We start from the raw sequence: 16,510 nt of genomic DNA on the forward strand, positions 1-16,510 counted from the left end.
ATGCTTTATAACCTTGCCTTCTTGCATCATTGCCACTATTAATATTAATACTAATAATCCATCGAGAAAAAAATTATTGCTGTTTGCAATCTAGAGAATAGCATATTCACACCATATGAGAAAAACTGATCCAGAATCGATTTGGGATATTCTTTCTATCTGTCTGTCTCTCTCTCTCTCTGCTATGTTTTTTGTTAGTTTTATTTATTTTTAAATAATTTCTTTGCTCCATAAGAAACTTGTCAGCTGGGTGTAAAATTTCATATTTTTGTTTGTAAGTTACGCCATGCTGGTGGTGTGAAATTTTGTTTGGGTTTTGTTTGCTGAATTTTGATTACTAGTTGTCTTGTGTTATGAAATATCTTATATTGGAAGCTGGAAAAGTAAGCAACAAGAAACTACATGATTAACTTTGCATTACGACCATTAAAATAAACTTTACAGTAGTAAGAGCAATGCCATTACCAGTCCAAGTGTCAGGTTTGTTTCAGGTAGGCTTACAGATTACATCGTTCTGCAAATTCAAGTTTTATAAATCGTCACTGAATAGGATCTTTTCATTCAGAATAGTTAACCCTCGATGGTATTAACTTGAAGACGTTCGTAATTTCGGGTTATAGCGATTTGCATTTTTTTTTTTTTTTTTTTTCTAATGTTAAATGTAAAAGAGGCAGTATAATTTTCGCCGATCGTGAGAACGCATCGTCATTCGCATGTAACGAAGTTTGGGTGAACTCCAGATTAGGGTACACCTTGTTACCGCGTTGTGGTCATGGCCAAATTCGTGACGGATTCAAGCAAAAGAAGTGTGGGTTTTTAAATTGACTTTCATTTTTGGCCAGTGCAAAAAGGTTAGGTTAGTTTACGCTAGTAATTAGGGACGGATTCAAGCAAAAGAAGCCACGTACTCCGGAGGTGTACCAATAATCTTGAGTATAGCCCGAAGTTTTTATGGCTAGGGGACCAGAAGTATACATAACTCTAATTAAATACTGTATCTTTGAAAGGGCCTGCTGGCCCAGATAATATTCATTTTTTCTATAGAAATATCTAGTGCTTATATGCTTGATTTTTCGTTCAGATTTTCATTTCATCACTCGCTCACAAATAAATTCTTTCCTGCTGAATGGGCGTTGCATAAATTGTTTCCACTTTCAGAATGTAAGAATCAACAAAATCCAAACATTTGCCCCATGTCTGTGTCATCATCCATTCTTAAACTGGTAGAACGATCCATTCTTCCGGCATTATCCAAACAGATCTTTCATGTGATTACATCCATTATAATATCCTTGGTCAGTCCACAATAGTTAGGGGCATTATAGCCTTGCTGCCCTTGTGCTGTAAATCCTACAAACAAACGAATAGTCCACAGTCTTTTTGCTTACTACAAAGCCCGTGATTTTTAAGTCGTACATTTTTGTAAACAAGTTGATATTATGTGCACATATCAATTCAGCCTTTGAGGCTTTCGTAACCCTGTTCAGGGACCATTTTCACACAGCTGGTGATTTTTAAACTTTTTTCGAAAACTGTTCCAGAACATTTGTTATTTTTTGTCAAGAATGTGAAGAGATCCTTCCGTTATTTCAACAGGAATTCCTCAAGGTGCTACTTTATCTGGCACTCTTCTTTTTCTTTTTTTTTTTTCTTATTTCAACCTTTTTTTCCTAATCCTATACAAATGTCATTTTCTATGTATATGATGTTAAGATTATTTCTATTTGTTATTTTGTGTCTGAACAGTCTCAAAAATTTCTTTGTGACACACCTGCAACTTCTGTTTGTCCTAAGAGATTAAAAATTTTCTCAACTATTCTAAATATCAACATCTCCAGAACTTATAAACCTGCTCTATTTTCAGTTTCTTTGGAGTGTTTTAGGACCAAATTACTTTTGCTCACATTGTAACTGTTTGGCCAGTAAATTTACTGAAGCAGTTTGATCTCTACTTTCACCAGTTAGGTTAAAAACATCAGTTAGGACATGTTCATTTCTCTAATTTAATTATTACATACTTCAGTAAAATGCTTAAACCGAACATTTTATGTGCCTGTCCCATGGTGTTTAATTTTGGTTTGCTTAACTGCACAAAGATTTCTGCTTTTGAATATTTTTTAATGTTGTACATACTTTAAATATAATATTGAACCATGAGATCCAGAATGCTCATGATCAAATGCCTTGGTGGTATGTAATTTCACATTTCCATTGTAATGAACAATTTAGACCTTGTCAAAATTACATTTTCAGCATAATTACCTAGAGCTGTGAATTGGAAATTCTGTGCAGATCATTTGCAATTAAACTCTTCCTAATCTTCATCAGTAACATACTTTAGATGAAACATCCCTTTCTATTTAAAATTTGCAGTGGTAATTTTAAATAGAAAGTGGTGCCAGTCTCCATTCCAAGTTTTTGACCAGAGATTGGAATGGGCACTGGAATGCTGTTTTGGTTCATCATGGCATCAGTGATGCCACATACATTATTTGCCTTCTGCATCTATTGTTCCTAACAAACATTCAGTTTCATAAAATTTTCCATTTTGAGCTATGATCATAACATTGATTTAACCAGTCACCAATCTAATAAGAAATTCCTAGCTGAGTATGCCAAGAAATCTCTTTATAAAAGTATAAATAGCTGTCAGTAGTCTAGCAAAACCTCTGTCCATTCTTTCCATATGATCATATTATGTTAATATATTCTAGTTACCCTTAGTTATTAATATATATTCTTTATTTAATTTTTTTTTTTTTTTTATGAAAACCCCAAACATGAAAGGTATCAAAACCTATAGTACTTAGTACCGTGCATGGGTTGAAGGAGAAGTATGGGGGGAAGGGGATGCTGGAAACTTTGCTCTAGAGACTAAACATGGGTTTCACCGGTTGATGAAAGTCATCTACCACCTGTAATTTTGTTAGTTAGAAAATTTAGTTCAACATTTATAGTGTTCACCCTTCCTTCATTGTTTATGGTTGTAACAGGGCTAAGCAGTCTTTTCAATTTCTTATTTGTTGCCTCTATACTACTTGTGTGGTTTCTGTTTATGCATTTGAGTAAGATATTACTTGCCCAAGCTGTGTTTTTGTAACTTTGATTGTTGTCAGTTTTTTAAATGCTCTGTGTTGATCTGATGCAATAAATGGTTACCGATTAATTGATACCTAATAAGATTGGAATGGACATCAGATAAATTGGAGTTTAAATCATTTTTTGATAACTTAAAGGAAGTTGAAAATTGTTGAATCTAAAAGTAAATATGGTGCCTGGAGCTGATGGACTATTTAATTATATTAAAAGAAGCAGCAAAAGAGGTATTCAGATCTTTTGTTATAATAATAAGAGTAACCTTGGATTCAGGTTGGAAATGTGACTGTCTCCTGTTCACAAAAGGGAACCAAATAGCAAAGTGAGTAATTACATATCTGTAAGCTTAACTTCTTTGATATTGATTAATTATTATGAGGTCTTCATAAAGGAACTAAATGCCAAGAATAATTTTGCATCATATATTTAGAGTTCAGTAACACTTTTGATACTACTTCATGCTAACTGTTGTACTGATCAGAGCAGTGGTTCTCAACATGGGCCACACCAACTTCTGTGGCCACCCCAGAAGGGGGTGACAAAAGTTTTCCCAACTAATAGTGACTATGAGGGGTGGACCACAGAGGGCTACAAAGCTCTCAGAAGAGGGTCATAAGCAAAAAAAGATTGAGAAACACTGTATTAGAGTGATGTGGCATTGGGGGGTGAAGTTACTGTTATGGATAAAGAGCTGGTTGAATGGTAGGACACAGAGTGGTTATTAATAATGGCCACTGCTCTTTATGGACTAATGTTATGAGTAGGGTCCCTTGGGGTTTGGTGTTGGGTCTGTTACTGTGTATAAGATGTTAACTACCTGTTTAGACATGATAGTCATATCACATGCTGTTTATTTGTTTAAGCTCCATGAGATAGTAGACATTTTTCACTGTGCTTCGTATAGTATGACCATTTAAAGTATGTTGTCTGGGGATAGTTTGTGCAATATACACTGAGTCTGTATAGATACATAATTTTTTTTTTTTTTTTTTTTGTAGCCATGGAGCCAAACCGAGTGTCTATCTTTACGGTGTATTTTATGGTAGGAGATTATCCCTTCTCAGAAAATAGAAGATAGGGAGGGTGGTACAGAAGGACTCATTTCAAGTGTAGTTGTTGTTGCAGCCCAAGTTTACACTTTGAGGTGATGCACTGATTTCTGATGATGAAGTAGATGCAGCAGTGGTCAATGAAGCTGTAGTTATTGTAGGAACAGTTGAAGTGTCCATGGCAACAGAAGTTGCACTATTTATGTCAGAATTTAGAGATAGTCTTCTAGCAAAGACATCATGAGCAAACATTTGGAGCACATGAAAAGCATTAACGTTTTGAACTAAGAGAGAGAGAGAGTCTTGACTGGGAGAAAAATTTTCAGTTGACTTAGATAAACCATCTCTTATGTCGTTGTTCAGTTGACACTCATAGAGGACGTTTCCAATTTTCAATTCTACTACAAGCACAGAGATCAGTTTGGGATAACCTAAATTTGTATAATTTCTCATTTAGAGATCCCTGTCCTGTTAATAAATAAGAAATGTGCAGATTCATAGAGAACCAGGTTTTAATTTTCTTACTTGACATGAAGGTACTCAGAGATGTGGTGTCCTAATGTCTTTGCCATATATTTAAAAGTTCGTTCCAACACCTAGCTCTTTCATGCTTAACTTCTGTTTGAGGATCGATGGTGATATTGAAAAGTTCAGTTGGAATCTGTCTCTTAATGCAAAAGCAGAGACCTCTGTATATTAGATATAGATCCAAGGACAACGTGCCAGCGATAACTTGAAATGCCGGTGTAGATACGGTTCTGCATACTTTTAGCATGCTAAGGAGCATAGTTCTCTGTAAACTAGCTAGTTTTGCTTGAAATTTAACTATTTTTTAGTTAAATTTCAACATAGGCCACATTAGTATTAGTAATGGCCACATGGTGCAAGAAAGCCTATGGCTTATGCTGCACCAGCCAAAAAAAAAAAAAAAAACCCCGAATAAAACAATGATAAAAAAAAAAAAATAAATAAATAATAATAATTAATAAAAGAAAAGGAAATTAAACCTATCATCCTATGCGCTCCCTAACCCGAAGATCCTATCCAGATAACCTTTGAATTTCCCCAAACTGTCAGCCTCTACCACCCATGTAGGCAACTTATTCCAGTAATTTATAACTCGCTGGCTAAAATAAAACTTCCTACAGTCCAATCTAAACATCTCCCCCCGTAACTTGAATTTGTGTCCCCCTAGTTCTAGTATCATTTATAATCTTGAAAATTTTGTCCTCATTCATTTTACTGATGCCTCTCAGAGCCTTAAACACCTCAATCAAATCTCTAAGGTGTCTAGTTTCCCAACTCTGCAACCCACATATTTGAAGTCTTTCTTCATAAGGATGCCCTTTTGCCTTGTGGAACCATATGTATTTTTGCCTTGTGGAACCATATGCCAGCTGCATAAGTTGCCATAGGGAGGAAGACTGCATTGTAGTAAACTTGCATGGTCTGACACGAGAGATCCCAATCAGTTCTGGATACCTTCACGATGGCACCAGTAAATTTTCTAATTTTGGCAGTTACATGATTAAGGTGTGAGAAAAAATTTAATCTGCAGTCCACAATCACAACCAAATATTTGGTTTCCATGACAATTGGGAGTCGAACATTGTTAACTTTGACTTGTGGTGGGCATTGAATATTTAATTTGGAGCCAAAAATCATCATTTTAGTCTTCAAAGCACTGATGGATAGTTTGTTGTCTAGAGTCCAACCAAAAAAGATTTGCAAGAACAGCGTTAGCAGAGACTTTGATAGCTGCACAAGTGACCACTGATCAAAATGGTTACATCATTGGCATAGGCAATGATTTTGGTGTTGTCAAAAGATCTGGAAATCCACCCCTGAAGGACAGTGTTCCAGATGAGGGGCCCAAGATCCCTGGATACACCTGCCTGGAGACCTGACAGAATTTTGATTTTACTAGCACATGCCGGTTGCTGAAATAACTTCTGAACAGAAGATAAAGTTGTTGAGGACAGTGGTTGGTGTGGAGACGTTCGAGGGCACTTTTCCACCAGAGGGAATCAAAAGCACCCTCAAAGTTGACAAAAATAGCAAGAGTATATTTAGATGTTGAATTTTCGATATGAGAGGTAAATTCAACCAGAGTGTCTTCACAGGACCTGCCTGCCATAAAACCATATTGATTGGATGACAGTAAATTCTGCGACTGTAGGATATTCATAAGGCGTAAAGCCATGAGCTGTGCTGACAGTTTTCCTAGATTTGCCAGAAGGGCGATAGGTCTATAGGACCTATCGCCCTTCTGGCAAAACCCACCTTTGGTTTCAAAGGTGGTTTGTCAGGTTTTTTAATAAGTTTTAGTAGTGCTGTTTTCGATACGTCTGGGAAGAGGCCCTCTTGCAAAGGTTTATTATAAAGATTAATGTGTAATAGTGGTCTTAATTTAATAATCCTTAAAACAAATAAGTTTTCTACTAGATCCAGACCTAGAAATTTTTTAGTATTGATTTTCTTTGTGACAGTTTCAAGTTCCACAGAAGTAAATGGAGGAGTAGCTTTGTTAGATTTATATTCAGAGTTTGCAGAACGAGTGTTTGAGTGAGCTTGTGTGTCAGTTGAGGAGTCATCAATTGATAATAATCTGTCCAAAATAGTGTTAACAGTCTGACCAGTCAGATGTCTCAACAGAATTGTTAAACCACAGTATCAAAAACTTCTAATGAAGAGGTCTTGTTCCTTGAGATTTTGTAGAGAAGGCCCATGGTTTGTGTTGCCAGAGCTGTTGACGAAATTCATTCAAGTCTCTTGTTTTTGAGAGGCTATAGCTTTTACGTATCTTTTTAAAGATATGTATATAGTGAGTAAAAATGCTCTGCATCAGCCAAAGGCCGATGTCGTTGGTATCTTCGATGGACCTCATGGACAGATTTTTTAAATGTTGTGAGTTCTTGGGACCACCATGAACACATTTTTAAATTGATCTTTTTTTCCCTTGAAGACTTGTATGAGGCTTTAATAATCGCACTTTGGATTGCAATAGCAGTTTAAAATAGAAAAGTCCTGAAAAATGTCTATCTTTCTCAGGAAAATCTATGCAGATTGAAGTGTCAAAGGATTGCCAGTTAATATTTTTTATTGAAAACCTAGTCTGGTTGAGGAGTATAATTTTCTCTGGAAGTACTGGAGAGAGTTATGTAGAAAGAGATAACTTGGTGATCGCTTGTTGTCCAATTAGGAAAAATGGTCCAATCAGATATATTAACACTGAAATTATAAGTAGTCAGGGTCACATCGATATTTGACTCCCCTGAATAACTCGAAAACGTATTAAATTATTGTCTGTTAACAATAGATAAGTTATGATTAATTATGAACTCTTCCAGAAGGTGTCTTGTATCAGATCTAGTACGAAACCACTTACTAGATTTAGCATTTACATCAGATGTGATTATGATATTTTGATCCCAGTAAGTTTAATGCAGATTCCAGGGAATTATTAAAATCCTCAGAGGGAGGGCAATATATAGACAGAAGGTTAAAAGTTAGGGTTTGATAGGTAACTAAAACACAAGCTGCTCGATGATTGCAGATTCCGTTGTTAACAGTTATATCTAGATTTCCATTTAAAATGACTATACAAGTTTTAGGGTCTTGTACTGGTTGAATTACTCTGGTGGAGAGGGAAAATCTTTATTTTTGAAGTTTGGCCTAAGTGAATCTTTCCATAGTATGGTTCCTGTATTGATATAATATCAATTTCATTTTCCTCCTCAGACACTCTGATCTCATCGGCAACAGCCCTGCAGTGGTGGCCGTTAATTTGCATAATTCATAATTTACAAGGCTTTTGAGAATAGTTATTTACATTATATGTAGGATTGGAATGGGCATTATTCATTAGTAGTTCTCAAACGTGCTGTTTCAAGTGCTCGTAGGTACTCTGGGCAGGTTAAATCTTTAACAGAGTGATGATACTCTCGCTTTTTACATTTGTATTGGGGTATTACATTTGTGTTAGGGTAGCTAAGAATGGAAACAGTGCAGGTATACTTGCGTGTACACCAATGCTAGGAGTTTAGTAAATAAATTTGATAAATTTGAGGTATTGCTCAAAACATCAAAGGCAGATATTGTTGGGATATCAGAGATGTGGTGTCACACAGATATAAGGGATGCAGAACTGCAATTTGGGGAGTATAACGTCTACAGAAAGGATAGACAGGATAGGAAGGGGGGAGGGGTTATGCTATTAGTTAAGAAACACATAAAAACCAAGGAAGTGAAGCCAGTCGACATCGCTGGACAGTGCAGTGTTGAGTCAGTTTGGTGTGACATAAGCATTGGGAGATCAAAATTGAGAGTAGGAGTGTGCTATAGGCCTAATGACTCTGATGAGTATAATAAGAAACTGTACAGGGAAATAGAGTGGGCCAGTAAATCAGAGAGTCTTATAATGGGAGATTTTAATTTCCCAGATATTGACTGGAATTTGGGGGCTGGTCACTCACACACTAGCAGGGCTTTTGTGGATTTATTGGATGATTGTTTTCTACATCAGCATGTTCGGGAGGCAACTAGAGGGAGTAATACTCTTGATTTGATTATCAGCAGTTATTCTTCATGCATTAAGAATCTGCAGACAAATGAACCACTAGGTGGCAGTGATCACAGTGTGCTGAAGTGGGATTTACTCAAAGAGGTAACTACCATTAGGGGTAAAGGGAAGGGTTATTGCTTTCGTAAAGGCGACTACGATGGACTGAGACAGTATTTAAATTCTATACAGTGGGACCAACTGATGATGTTACCAACAGCAAATTCAAAATGGGAAGCATTCAAAGAACTTATCTTGGAAGCTACTCGGCTTTACATACCAACTAAGAAATATTGTTCAAGGTTTAGGCCAAAATGGATGTCAGATGAACTAATGAGGCATATGGCAGAGAAGAAAAATGCATGGGATACTTACAAATTAACACATGACACAGAAGCCTATGATAGATACAAGTTGATATGCAACCAAGTTACAAAGGAGGTTAGGCAGGCGAAGGCAGATTACGAGAAATCCTTGGCAAGGGATGCAAAGAAAAACAGCAAAGACTTCTTTACTTATGTAAACTCTAGAAGGAAGGGGATGAATCAGATTGGTCCACTTGATATTGATGGGTCAACTGTTGATGATCCTGCTCAGGTAGCTAACAAACTAAATGAACATTTTGCATCGACATTCACACATGAGGAGTTATTCAGCGAGGGGAATGCCAGAGGTGTATTCAACTCTAGCAGTAAGCTACAGAATCTTGAAATAACTGGGAGTAAAGTGGAGGAGAAACTGTTGAAGATAAACACAAGAAAGGCACCCGGGGTGGATGGGATCTATCCAGTTATATTAAAGGAGGCAGCAAAGGAAGTAAGCAAACCCTTAGCCATAATTATGAGAGCTTCCTTGGACTCAGGGGAGGTACCCATAGACTGGAAACGTGCAAATGTGACCCCAATTCACAAAGGAGGATCAAAGGCTGACACAAGTAATTATAGACCTGTGAGCTTAACTTCTGTTCCAGGAAAATTAATGGAGGCACTGGTTGAAGAAGCACTGCAGGATCATTTAGACAAGACTTCAGTTATAGCTCGGACACAGCATGGTTTTGTTAAGGGGAAGTCTTGCCTGACCAATTTGATTGGATACTATGATGCAGTCACAAAAGAACTGGATGCAGGGAATAGCTTTGATATTATATACTTGGATCTTAGAAAGGCTTTTGATACTGTTGCACATGGAAGACTGCTACACAAATTTGAGCAGTGTGACATTGGAGGCAAATTGCTGCTATGTATAAAGGGGTGGTTGAGGGGGAGAAGACAGAGTGGTAATCAATGGACACTGCTCATCGTGGACTAATGTTATTAGTGGAGTCCCTCAGGGCTCAGTGTTGGGTCCATTATTGTTTTCTGTATTTATAAATGATATTGATGATGGTATATCAAGCTTAATGTCCAAGTTTGCAGACGATACAAAGGTTGGCAGGGTTGTCAAGGACACTACTGACACTATGCTACTGCAACAGGATCTGGAAAGGTTGAGCAGATGGGCTGAGAGGTGGCAAATGAAGTTTAACATTGACAAATGTAAAGTACTACACATGGGAAACAGCAACCCCAGAGCAACGTATCAACCCTGTGGTACTACACTGACAGTGGTAGAGAATGAAAGGGACTTGGGGGTGGTTGTGCAGGCAGATATGAAGTTCTCTGAGCAGTGCAGACGGGCTGCAAGAGTAGCTCATGGAGTATTGTCAATGATATACAGGAATTTTTCCAGCAGGGATAAGGAAGTGATTATTCCCTTGTATAAGGCAATGGTCAGGCCATACCTAGAGTACTGTATACAGATCTGGAGTCCTCATTTCAAGAAGGATGTAGAGCTGCTGGAACGAGTACAGAGAAGGGCAACAAGATTAGTGAAGGGAACAAAGGGGTGCTCTTACGAAGAAAGGCTTAAGTTTTGCAAATTACAGTGTCTGGAGACTAGGCACCAGCGAGGTGATCTGATAGAGGTGTATAAAGCCTTGAATGGTTTGAGCATGCTCAATGCTGATGGGATTCTTCCTCTAGCTCAGAAAAAGCACCTGAGAGGGCATAAATTCAAATTGAGGAAAGACAGATGTAGGATAGACATGCGGAAATTTGCCTTTAGACAGCGAGTGGTTGGTTGGTGGAACAGACTTCCATCCCTTGTAGTGGAGGTTGATAGCCTAAATAAGTTTAAGGCTTAACTGGACAGGTATTTTGAACAAACAGAGGGGTGAAGTGGAAGTGGTTTTTTTTTTTTTTTTTTGGCTGATGCTGCATAAGCTTGCTTTCTTGCATCAAATGCCTCTACTAATGCTAATTTGTAGTTTACACAGCAAGCAGGTTCTTCTTTAAATGGACATTCGGCAAAAACGTGACCATTATGTGCACAGTGGCCGCAAGAGGGGAATCATTGGTACAATACCATGTAGTGTGACCAAAACCAAGGCAGAGATAGCATTTGGTTATTATAGTAAATGGACAATGTTTGTAGGAGCTCCAGGTTAGGAAAATTCTTTCTAACGATGAAATACAGTTATATATCTTTGGAGAGAAACTTATCACCCAGTGCACGTGTGAAGAGGATTTTGACATTGTAGTGAATCTGAATGTAGTACCGTGCTTGATTTCATCGAGGATAAAATTGAAAGCAGCTAAGTTTTTATTGTACAGAGTTTCTATTATTTCCTCTTTTGAAAGATGAAATAATAGGGACGTCATAAATTACTACAGAAGGATTATTTTTCCGAGGAGCTCCTGCAGAGATACCAGCAGTGGTAAAGGTTTCTAAAGCAGAAGTACACTCAATATCTGACTTTGTCACCGTTTCCAGAATGATGCCTCAGTTTCGAACTAATCTAAGGGACTTGACTTTTATATTCTTAAGTTCAGATTTTAAGGTTTTAGTGGCTAAGTTTTTGACCTCAGTGCTTCTTGCACTCACTATTCTCAGAGGCTCTGATAATGATAACATTATTACTTTGTTTAGTTTTCTCATTCATTTGCAACCCACTACCAGTGGCATCTGCAAAGATTTTGATGGTAGGGCTCTGAGTTAATGACTGTGCATAAATAGCATCACTCTTGACAGGAATTTCCTGAGCCGACACTGGAGAATAATTTGATTGGGTGAGAGTGGAAGGAGAAAACGTGTCTACTACTCTTTCAAGTAACTTTACTCTGATATTTACTTCTTCATTGATAACTTTGAGCCTTTCATTTTCAATTAGTAGAGCAATAGCAGTTGTCTCTAAGTTCAACCACTTTTTCATGATAAGATTTCCAGAAATTATGGTGACCTTTTTAGCTTCACAGGCTAGAAAGCTAATGATATCTTTTCTCATCTTAGATATACGATCATACTGATAGGACATGTCCTGAATATAGTCTTGTCTTTGACAGTCAGCTATAGCTACAGCCGATGGTGGGAAATTTTCTAACTGTGGAAGTTTTCCATCCATTATAATGACAATAAGAAATACAAGATGGTTCTAAGATATTATTGAGAGACAGAATAAGTGGGAGAAAAGTTTATAAAAGACTCCACTTCTGGGTCTTTGAGGTATCTGAACTCATGCCCTCAGCAGAGTGAAACCACTTAGGTGTCCCGTGATAGGCTTAAGCATAAACAATACTGAAGGAATTTGTGTACAGTATTTTGAAACTTTACCCTGAGGGAGGATTATAGTCCTACTGACCTTGACAGCAGCAGTCCCAAAGATGGAAAGGCAGAAATGACAAGCCGTGATGTATTGGAAAATGGCTATCACCACACAAAAGAGTAACTGTGCAGAACAACGTAAAGCAAACTATAAGCTGTAGAAGATGCAAAACTGAAAGATATTAGCATCTACATATATGTAACCACATAGGCATTACTGCAGCACTTAAGTTAACACTGAATTACATTTCAAATAAGAAAAAACATTCAATAATCAGGAGCACCAAAATCCACAACTATAGCCAAATCTGCACACTCGCTAATTTTCCCCATTGTTATGATATGGACAATTCAAGTTTGGTGGCCTAGAGAGGAGTTAAAATATTATCTCACACTACAGTGATATTTTTGCAGTGCAAATTTAGGGCTATAGCCTCAGGTTGCAAAAGAAGTTAACTTACATATAAGTTAGTGTAATTATGCTAACTTATATGTAAGTAAACATGCAGCCAACTACTAAGTTGGCTGCATGGAAAAATTGGCATCATTTAAGTATATCTCATATTGTAAATACCTTCACAACAAGTTATCATGATATTGCACTACCTCGAATAAGTAATGTTTCACCATAGGACTATTGTTATTGATTCTCGGCAGATACCACCACCCATACGGCACCATTTTGGAGCTTATTGGTTCCTCATCAGTGGGTAGCAGGTACCTTGGTACTAGTAATTTAAGTTACAATTCAAATTTAGGGCTATAGCCTCAGGTTGCAAAAGAATTAACTTATGTACAAGTTGAACCAGGGTACCTGCCCACCTAATAAGCTCCGAAACTGTGCTGTATGGGTGGTGGTATCTGCCAAGAATAAGTAACAATAGTCTTCTCCTCTGCTAAAGCATTACTTATTCGAGGTACTGCAATATCGTGATAACTCTTGAAGGTATTCACAGTATAAGATATACAGGCAACTCCCGCTTAACACAGTACTTCTACAACATGGTTTCGCTCTAACATGATTGATAAAGTGCGAAAATTCACGCACAACACAGTACTTGTATACACAGTTTTGCTCTAACACGGTTAGAGAATTGTGGCAACCTCGCATAAACTGGTATATTTGAGCTTTTGTGTGGGGGAAATACTTTGCTATTATGTTGGATGTAATTTTTCAACGTTTCCATTCTTTTTTGTGAATCCCTGCTTTTGACTTGCTAATCTTAATGCAATATATATATATATATATATATATAAATAGTGCATTAAAACCAATAGAGATAACAGAATGATAAAACTGATAAAAATTGTCTGGACAAACAAATGCACCAAAGCGTGCAAAGCAGCAGCAAAGGATGCAGATGTATATAAAATAATATAAATGCCAATGCAAGCAACACTAAAGGCCACAAGGAAAAAATAGATTAACTATAGAATAAAGATTGAAGCCGGAGTTAAAAACAAGACCATCTAAAGACTGAATAACAGAGATGGGTGTAATTTAAAGAACAGTATCGCGCAAAGCAGCAGATAACTAATTCTTAAATTGATATAATAATATAATATATAAAAGATTGTATTAAAGAGTAAAAACAGAAAACATCAGAGAGTTAAATAAACTGGGTATGGCAAATGCACCGAAGCGCGCAAAGCAGCAGCAACGGATGCAAATGTAAATATGTATATTATAATTAATATGATAAATAAAAGTAAAGATGGCAGTTCGAAACTCCGGAAAGCTTAAAAAATTACATCAAAACGTCAAAAGAAAGTTACGATAGCCTACATCAGATAAAGGCGGGAAAAATTTGCTAAATACAGTACTCCGAAACGGGGAAGAAAATATGAAATTAATAAATAATGAAATCTGATGTCAGCAAAGTAAATATTGATGCTAGATCAGGTATTTCATCGGGGGACTACACCTGACATAGCATCAACGGACTGCGTTTCTATACTTGCCCATAGTTATGCAAGAGAAAATTTATAAATGTAAATAAATAAATAAATGTAAAAAAAAAAAAACGAAAAAGTATCTCTTACAAAGTATGGACAAGGTAGTCCCTACGCAGTATTATAATGAAAATATAATTAAGATAAAAGGGTGAAAAAAAAAAAAAAAAAAAAAAAAATATATATATATATACAGGGTGTTTCAGTTAAACTTTTCAGAACTTCTAAGAGAGGTAGGGTACATCCTGACAACTCGAAATCATATAGCAATGTGGGGTCGGAAATGCTTTCCTGAAGCGGTGTTGTACACAGAAGCACCATAAAGAAAAGAGACCGTAAGTGAAAAATCCTTTTAATAATACATGAAAAGAAGCAAAAGGTAAAGTAAGTGTTCGAAGTTTCTTCCACGGGCTACAATGCACGCCTCACATCTCCGACGCATGGACATCCGAACATTCTGGAATACTCCAGGCGAATTTCGAATTTCTTCGGCAGCTACTGCGATTCTTGCAACCAGCTCCTCAGCATTGTCAACAGGGGTGTCATAAACTAGCGATTTCATATGACCCCAGAAATAAAAATCAAGACATGATAGGTCGGGTGACCGAGCAGGCCAATGCACGGGACCACCACGTCCGATTCACTGTTGACCAAATGTGACATCCAGGTAGTTACGAACATCTCCGCTATAATGGGCAGGGGCTCCATCGTGTTGGAACCACATTGTCTGTTGCGTCGATGCAGAAATCTGTTCATCTCTCAAAAGTTGTGGCAATACTTGCTGCAGAAAGATCAAGTAGATAGGTCCGGTTAGACCTATCTACTTGATAATCCATGTACCTACGGTAATCCATGTACCTTTTGCTTCTTTTCATGTATTATATTAAAACGATTTCTCACTTACGGTCTCTTTTCTTTATGGTGCTTCTGTGTACAACACCGCTTCAGGAAAGCATTTCCGACCCCACATTGCTATATGATTTCGAGTTGTCAGGATGTACCCTACCTCTCTTAGAAGTTCTGAAACGTTTAACTGAAACACCCTGTATATATATATATATTGGGAAATTCCCGTGTTAGGTTCTGTGCTATTGAACTTGTGGAAAAATCTAGATTTCAAAGTTTTATTACTATTGGATAATGTGCCAGTCCATCCAGATGTTGAAGTAATAGTTGTTTCTACCACCTAGACAAACCTGTTTAATTAGATAAAGGCATTATATCTGCCTTTGAAACTCATCACATCAGAAAATCATTATAATGGATTTTGGAAAAAATTGATTCCAAATTGAATTGATGGAAAATTGAAGTGGTAGAGGCATGAAAACGTTTTTCAATTGTGGACTGTATCGGAATCATAGCTTTATCACTCAAAGAAGTAAAACTATCAACATTAAATGCATGTTGGAAAAATGTATGGCTAGAGCCAGTTCATTCAGGAAATATGGTTGAACCGACAGAAAGCAGAATCCGTGAGATAGTAGAACTTGCTAAGTTGGTAGGAGGGGAAGGTTTTGATGGTATGACTACTGAGGCCCTTGTGAGTATCATAGTTGGTAGAATTGCCCTCATTCCCCACACCGGGAGGAAAAGACCTAAGTTCGAATCCTGTCAATGACGGGAGGAATTTTTATGGGTGTTTTTCACTATGAGCTGAGTTAGTCGGTCTCAGACTTGGGTAGCATGGTTTTTATCCAGAAAAATAGAAAATCCACCTCAGAACACACGCACAATTTGAATACACAGAGCAACGTAGCCTTAATCATCGATGCTCCTGGTAGAAAAAGAGGCTGGCGGAAATGGCATCAGAGGAAAATCAAATAAATTCAGAGGATGATAGCGCAGATGAAAATTCTGAACTTCAAATTTTACACTAAAAAAGTATACAGAAAGGCATAAAGTTAGCCAAGCAATTAGAATCTTATTTTTTGAATTCAAATTCTTCAACTGAAAGGAGCCCAAAGTTCAAAAGGTAGCTTCAAAATGCTTAATTCCATACGATGAAATTACAAAGATCTATCAAGCAAAAGCAAACAAATCAAGATTAATGATTTTTTAGAGAGAGCAGAAGATACACGAAATCTAGAATGGTGTATTTTTGTCAGTTTTGTAAACATTTTGTTAATGAAATGGTGTAGTTTTGTTAGTCCTTGGAACATAACTCCCCTTTTTGTACTGATTCTTAGTCCTATATAACAGGGGTGGCTAACTT

At 37.1% G+C, this 16,510-nt stretch overlaps 1 protein-coding gene across 5 annotated transcripts in view; it reads left to right on the top strand.

The window, feature by feature from the left end:
* The first annotated feature begins 277 nt into the window (after positions 1-277).
* Positions 278-16,510, top strand: part of CSN1b (COP9 signalosome subunit 1b) — a 400,996-nt gene continuing 384,763 nt past the window's right edge. For 4 of the 5 annotated variants that reach the window (XR_016547831.1, XM_090387801.1, XM_090387803.1 and 1 more), the window contains exon 1: positions 291-491. Coding sequence is in view for 4 of the 5 variants with exons in the window: in XM_090387801.1 (XP_090243927.1) it covers positions 456-491 (36 nt within the window). In the remaining variant the exon portion in view is untranslated. Of the gene's footprint in view, positions 492-16,510 lie in introns of all 5 variants that reach the window. The other variant, XM_090387802.1, reaches the window with a different exon arrangement.

Source organism: Mastigoproctus giganteus, chromosome 13 (assembly GCF_048544385.1).
Source record: "Mastigoproctus giganteus isolate SK-2022 chromosome 13, ASM4854438v1, whole genome shotgun sequence".
Classification (NCBI taxonomy): Eukaryota; Metazoa; Arthropoda; class Arachnida; order Uropygi; family Thelyphonidae; genus Mastigoproctus; species Mastigoproctus giganteus.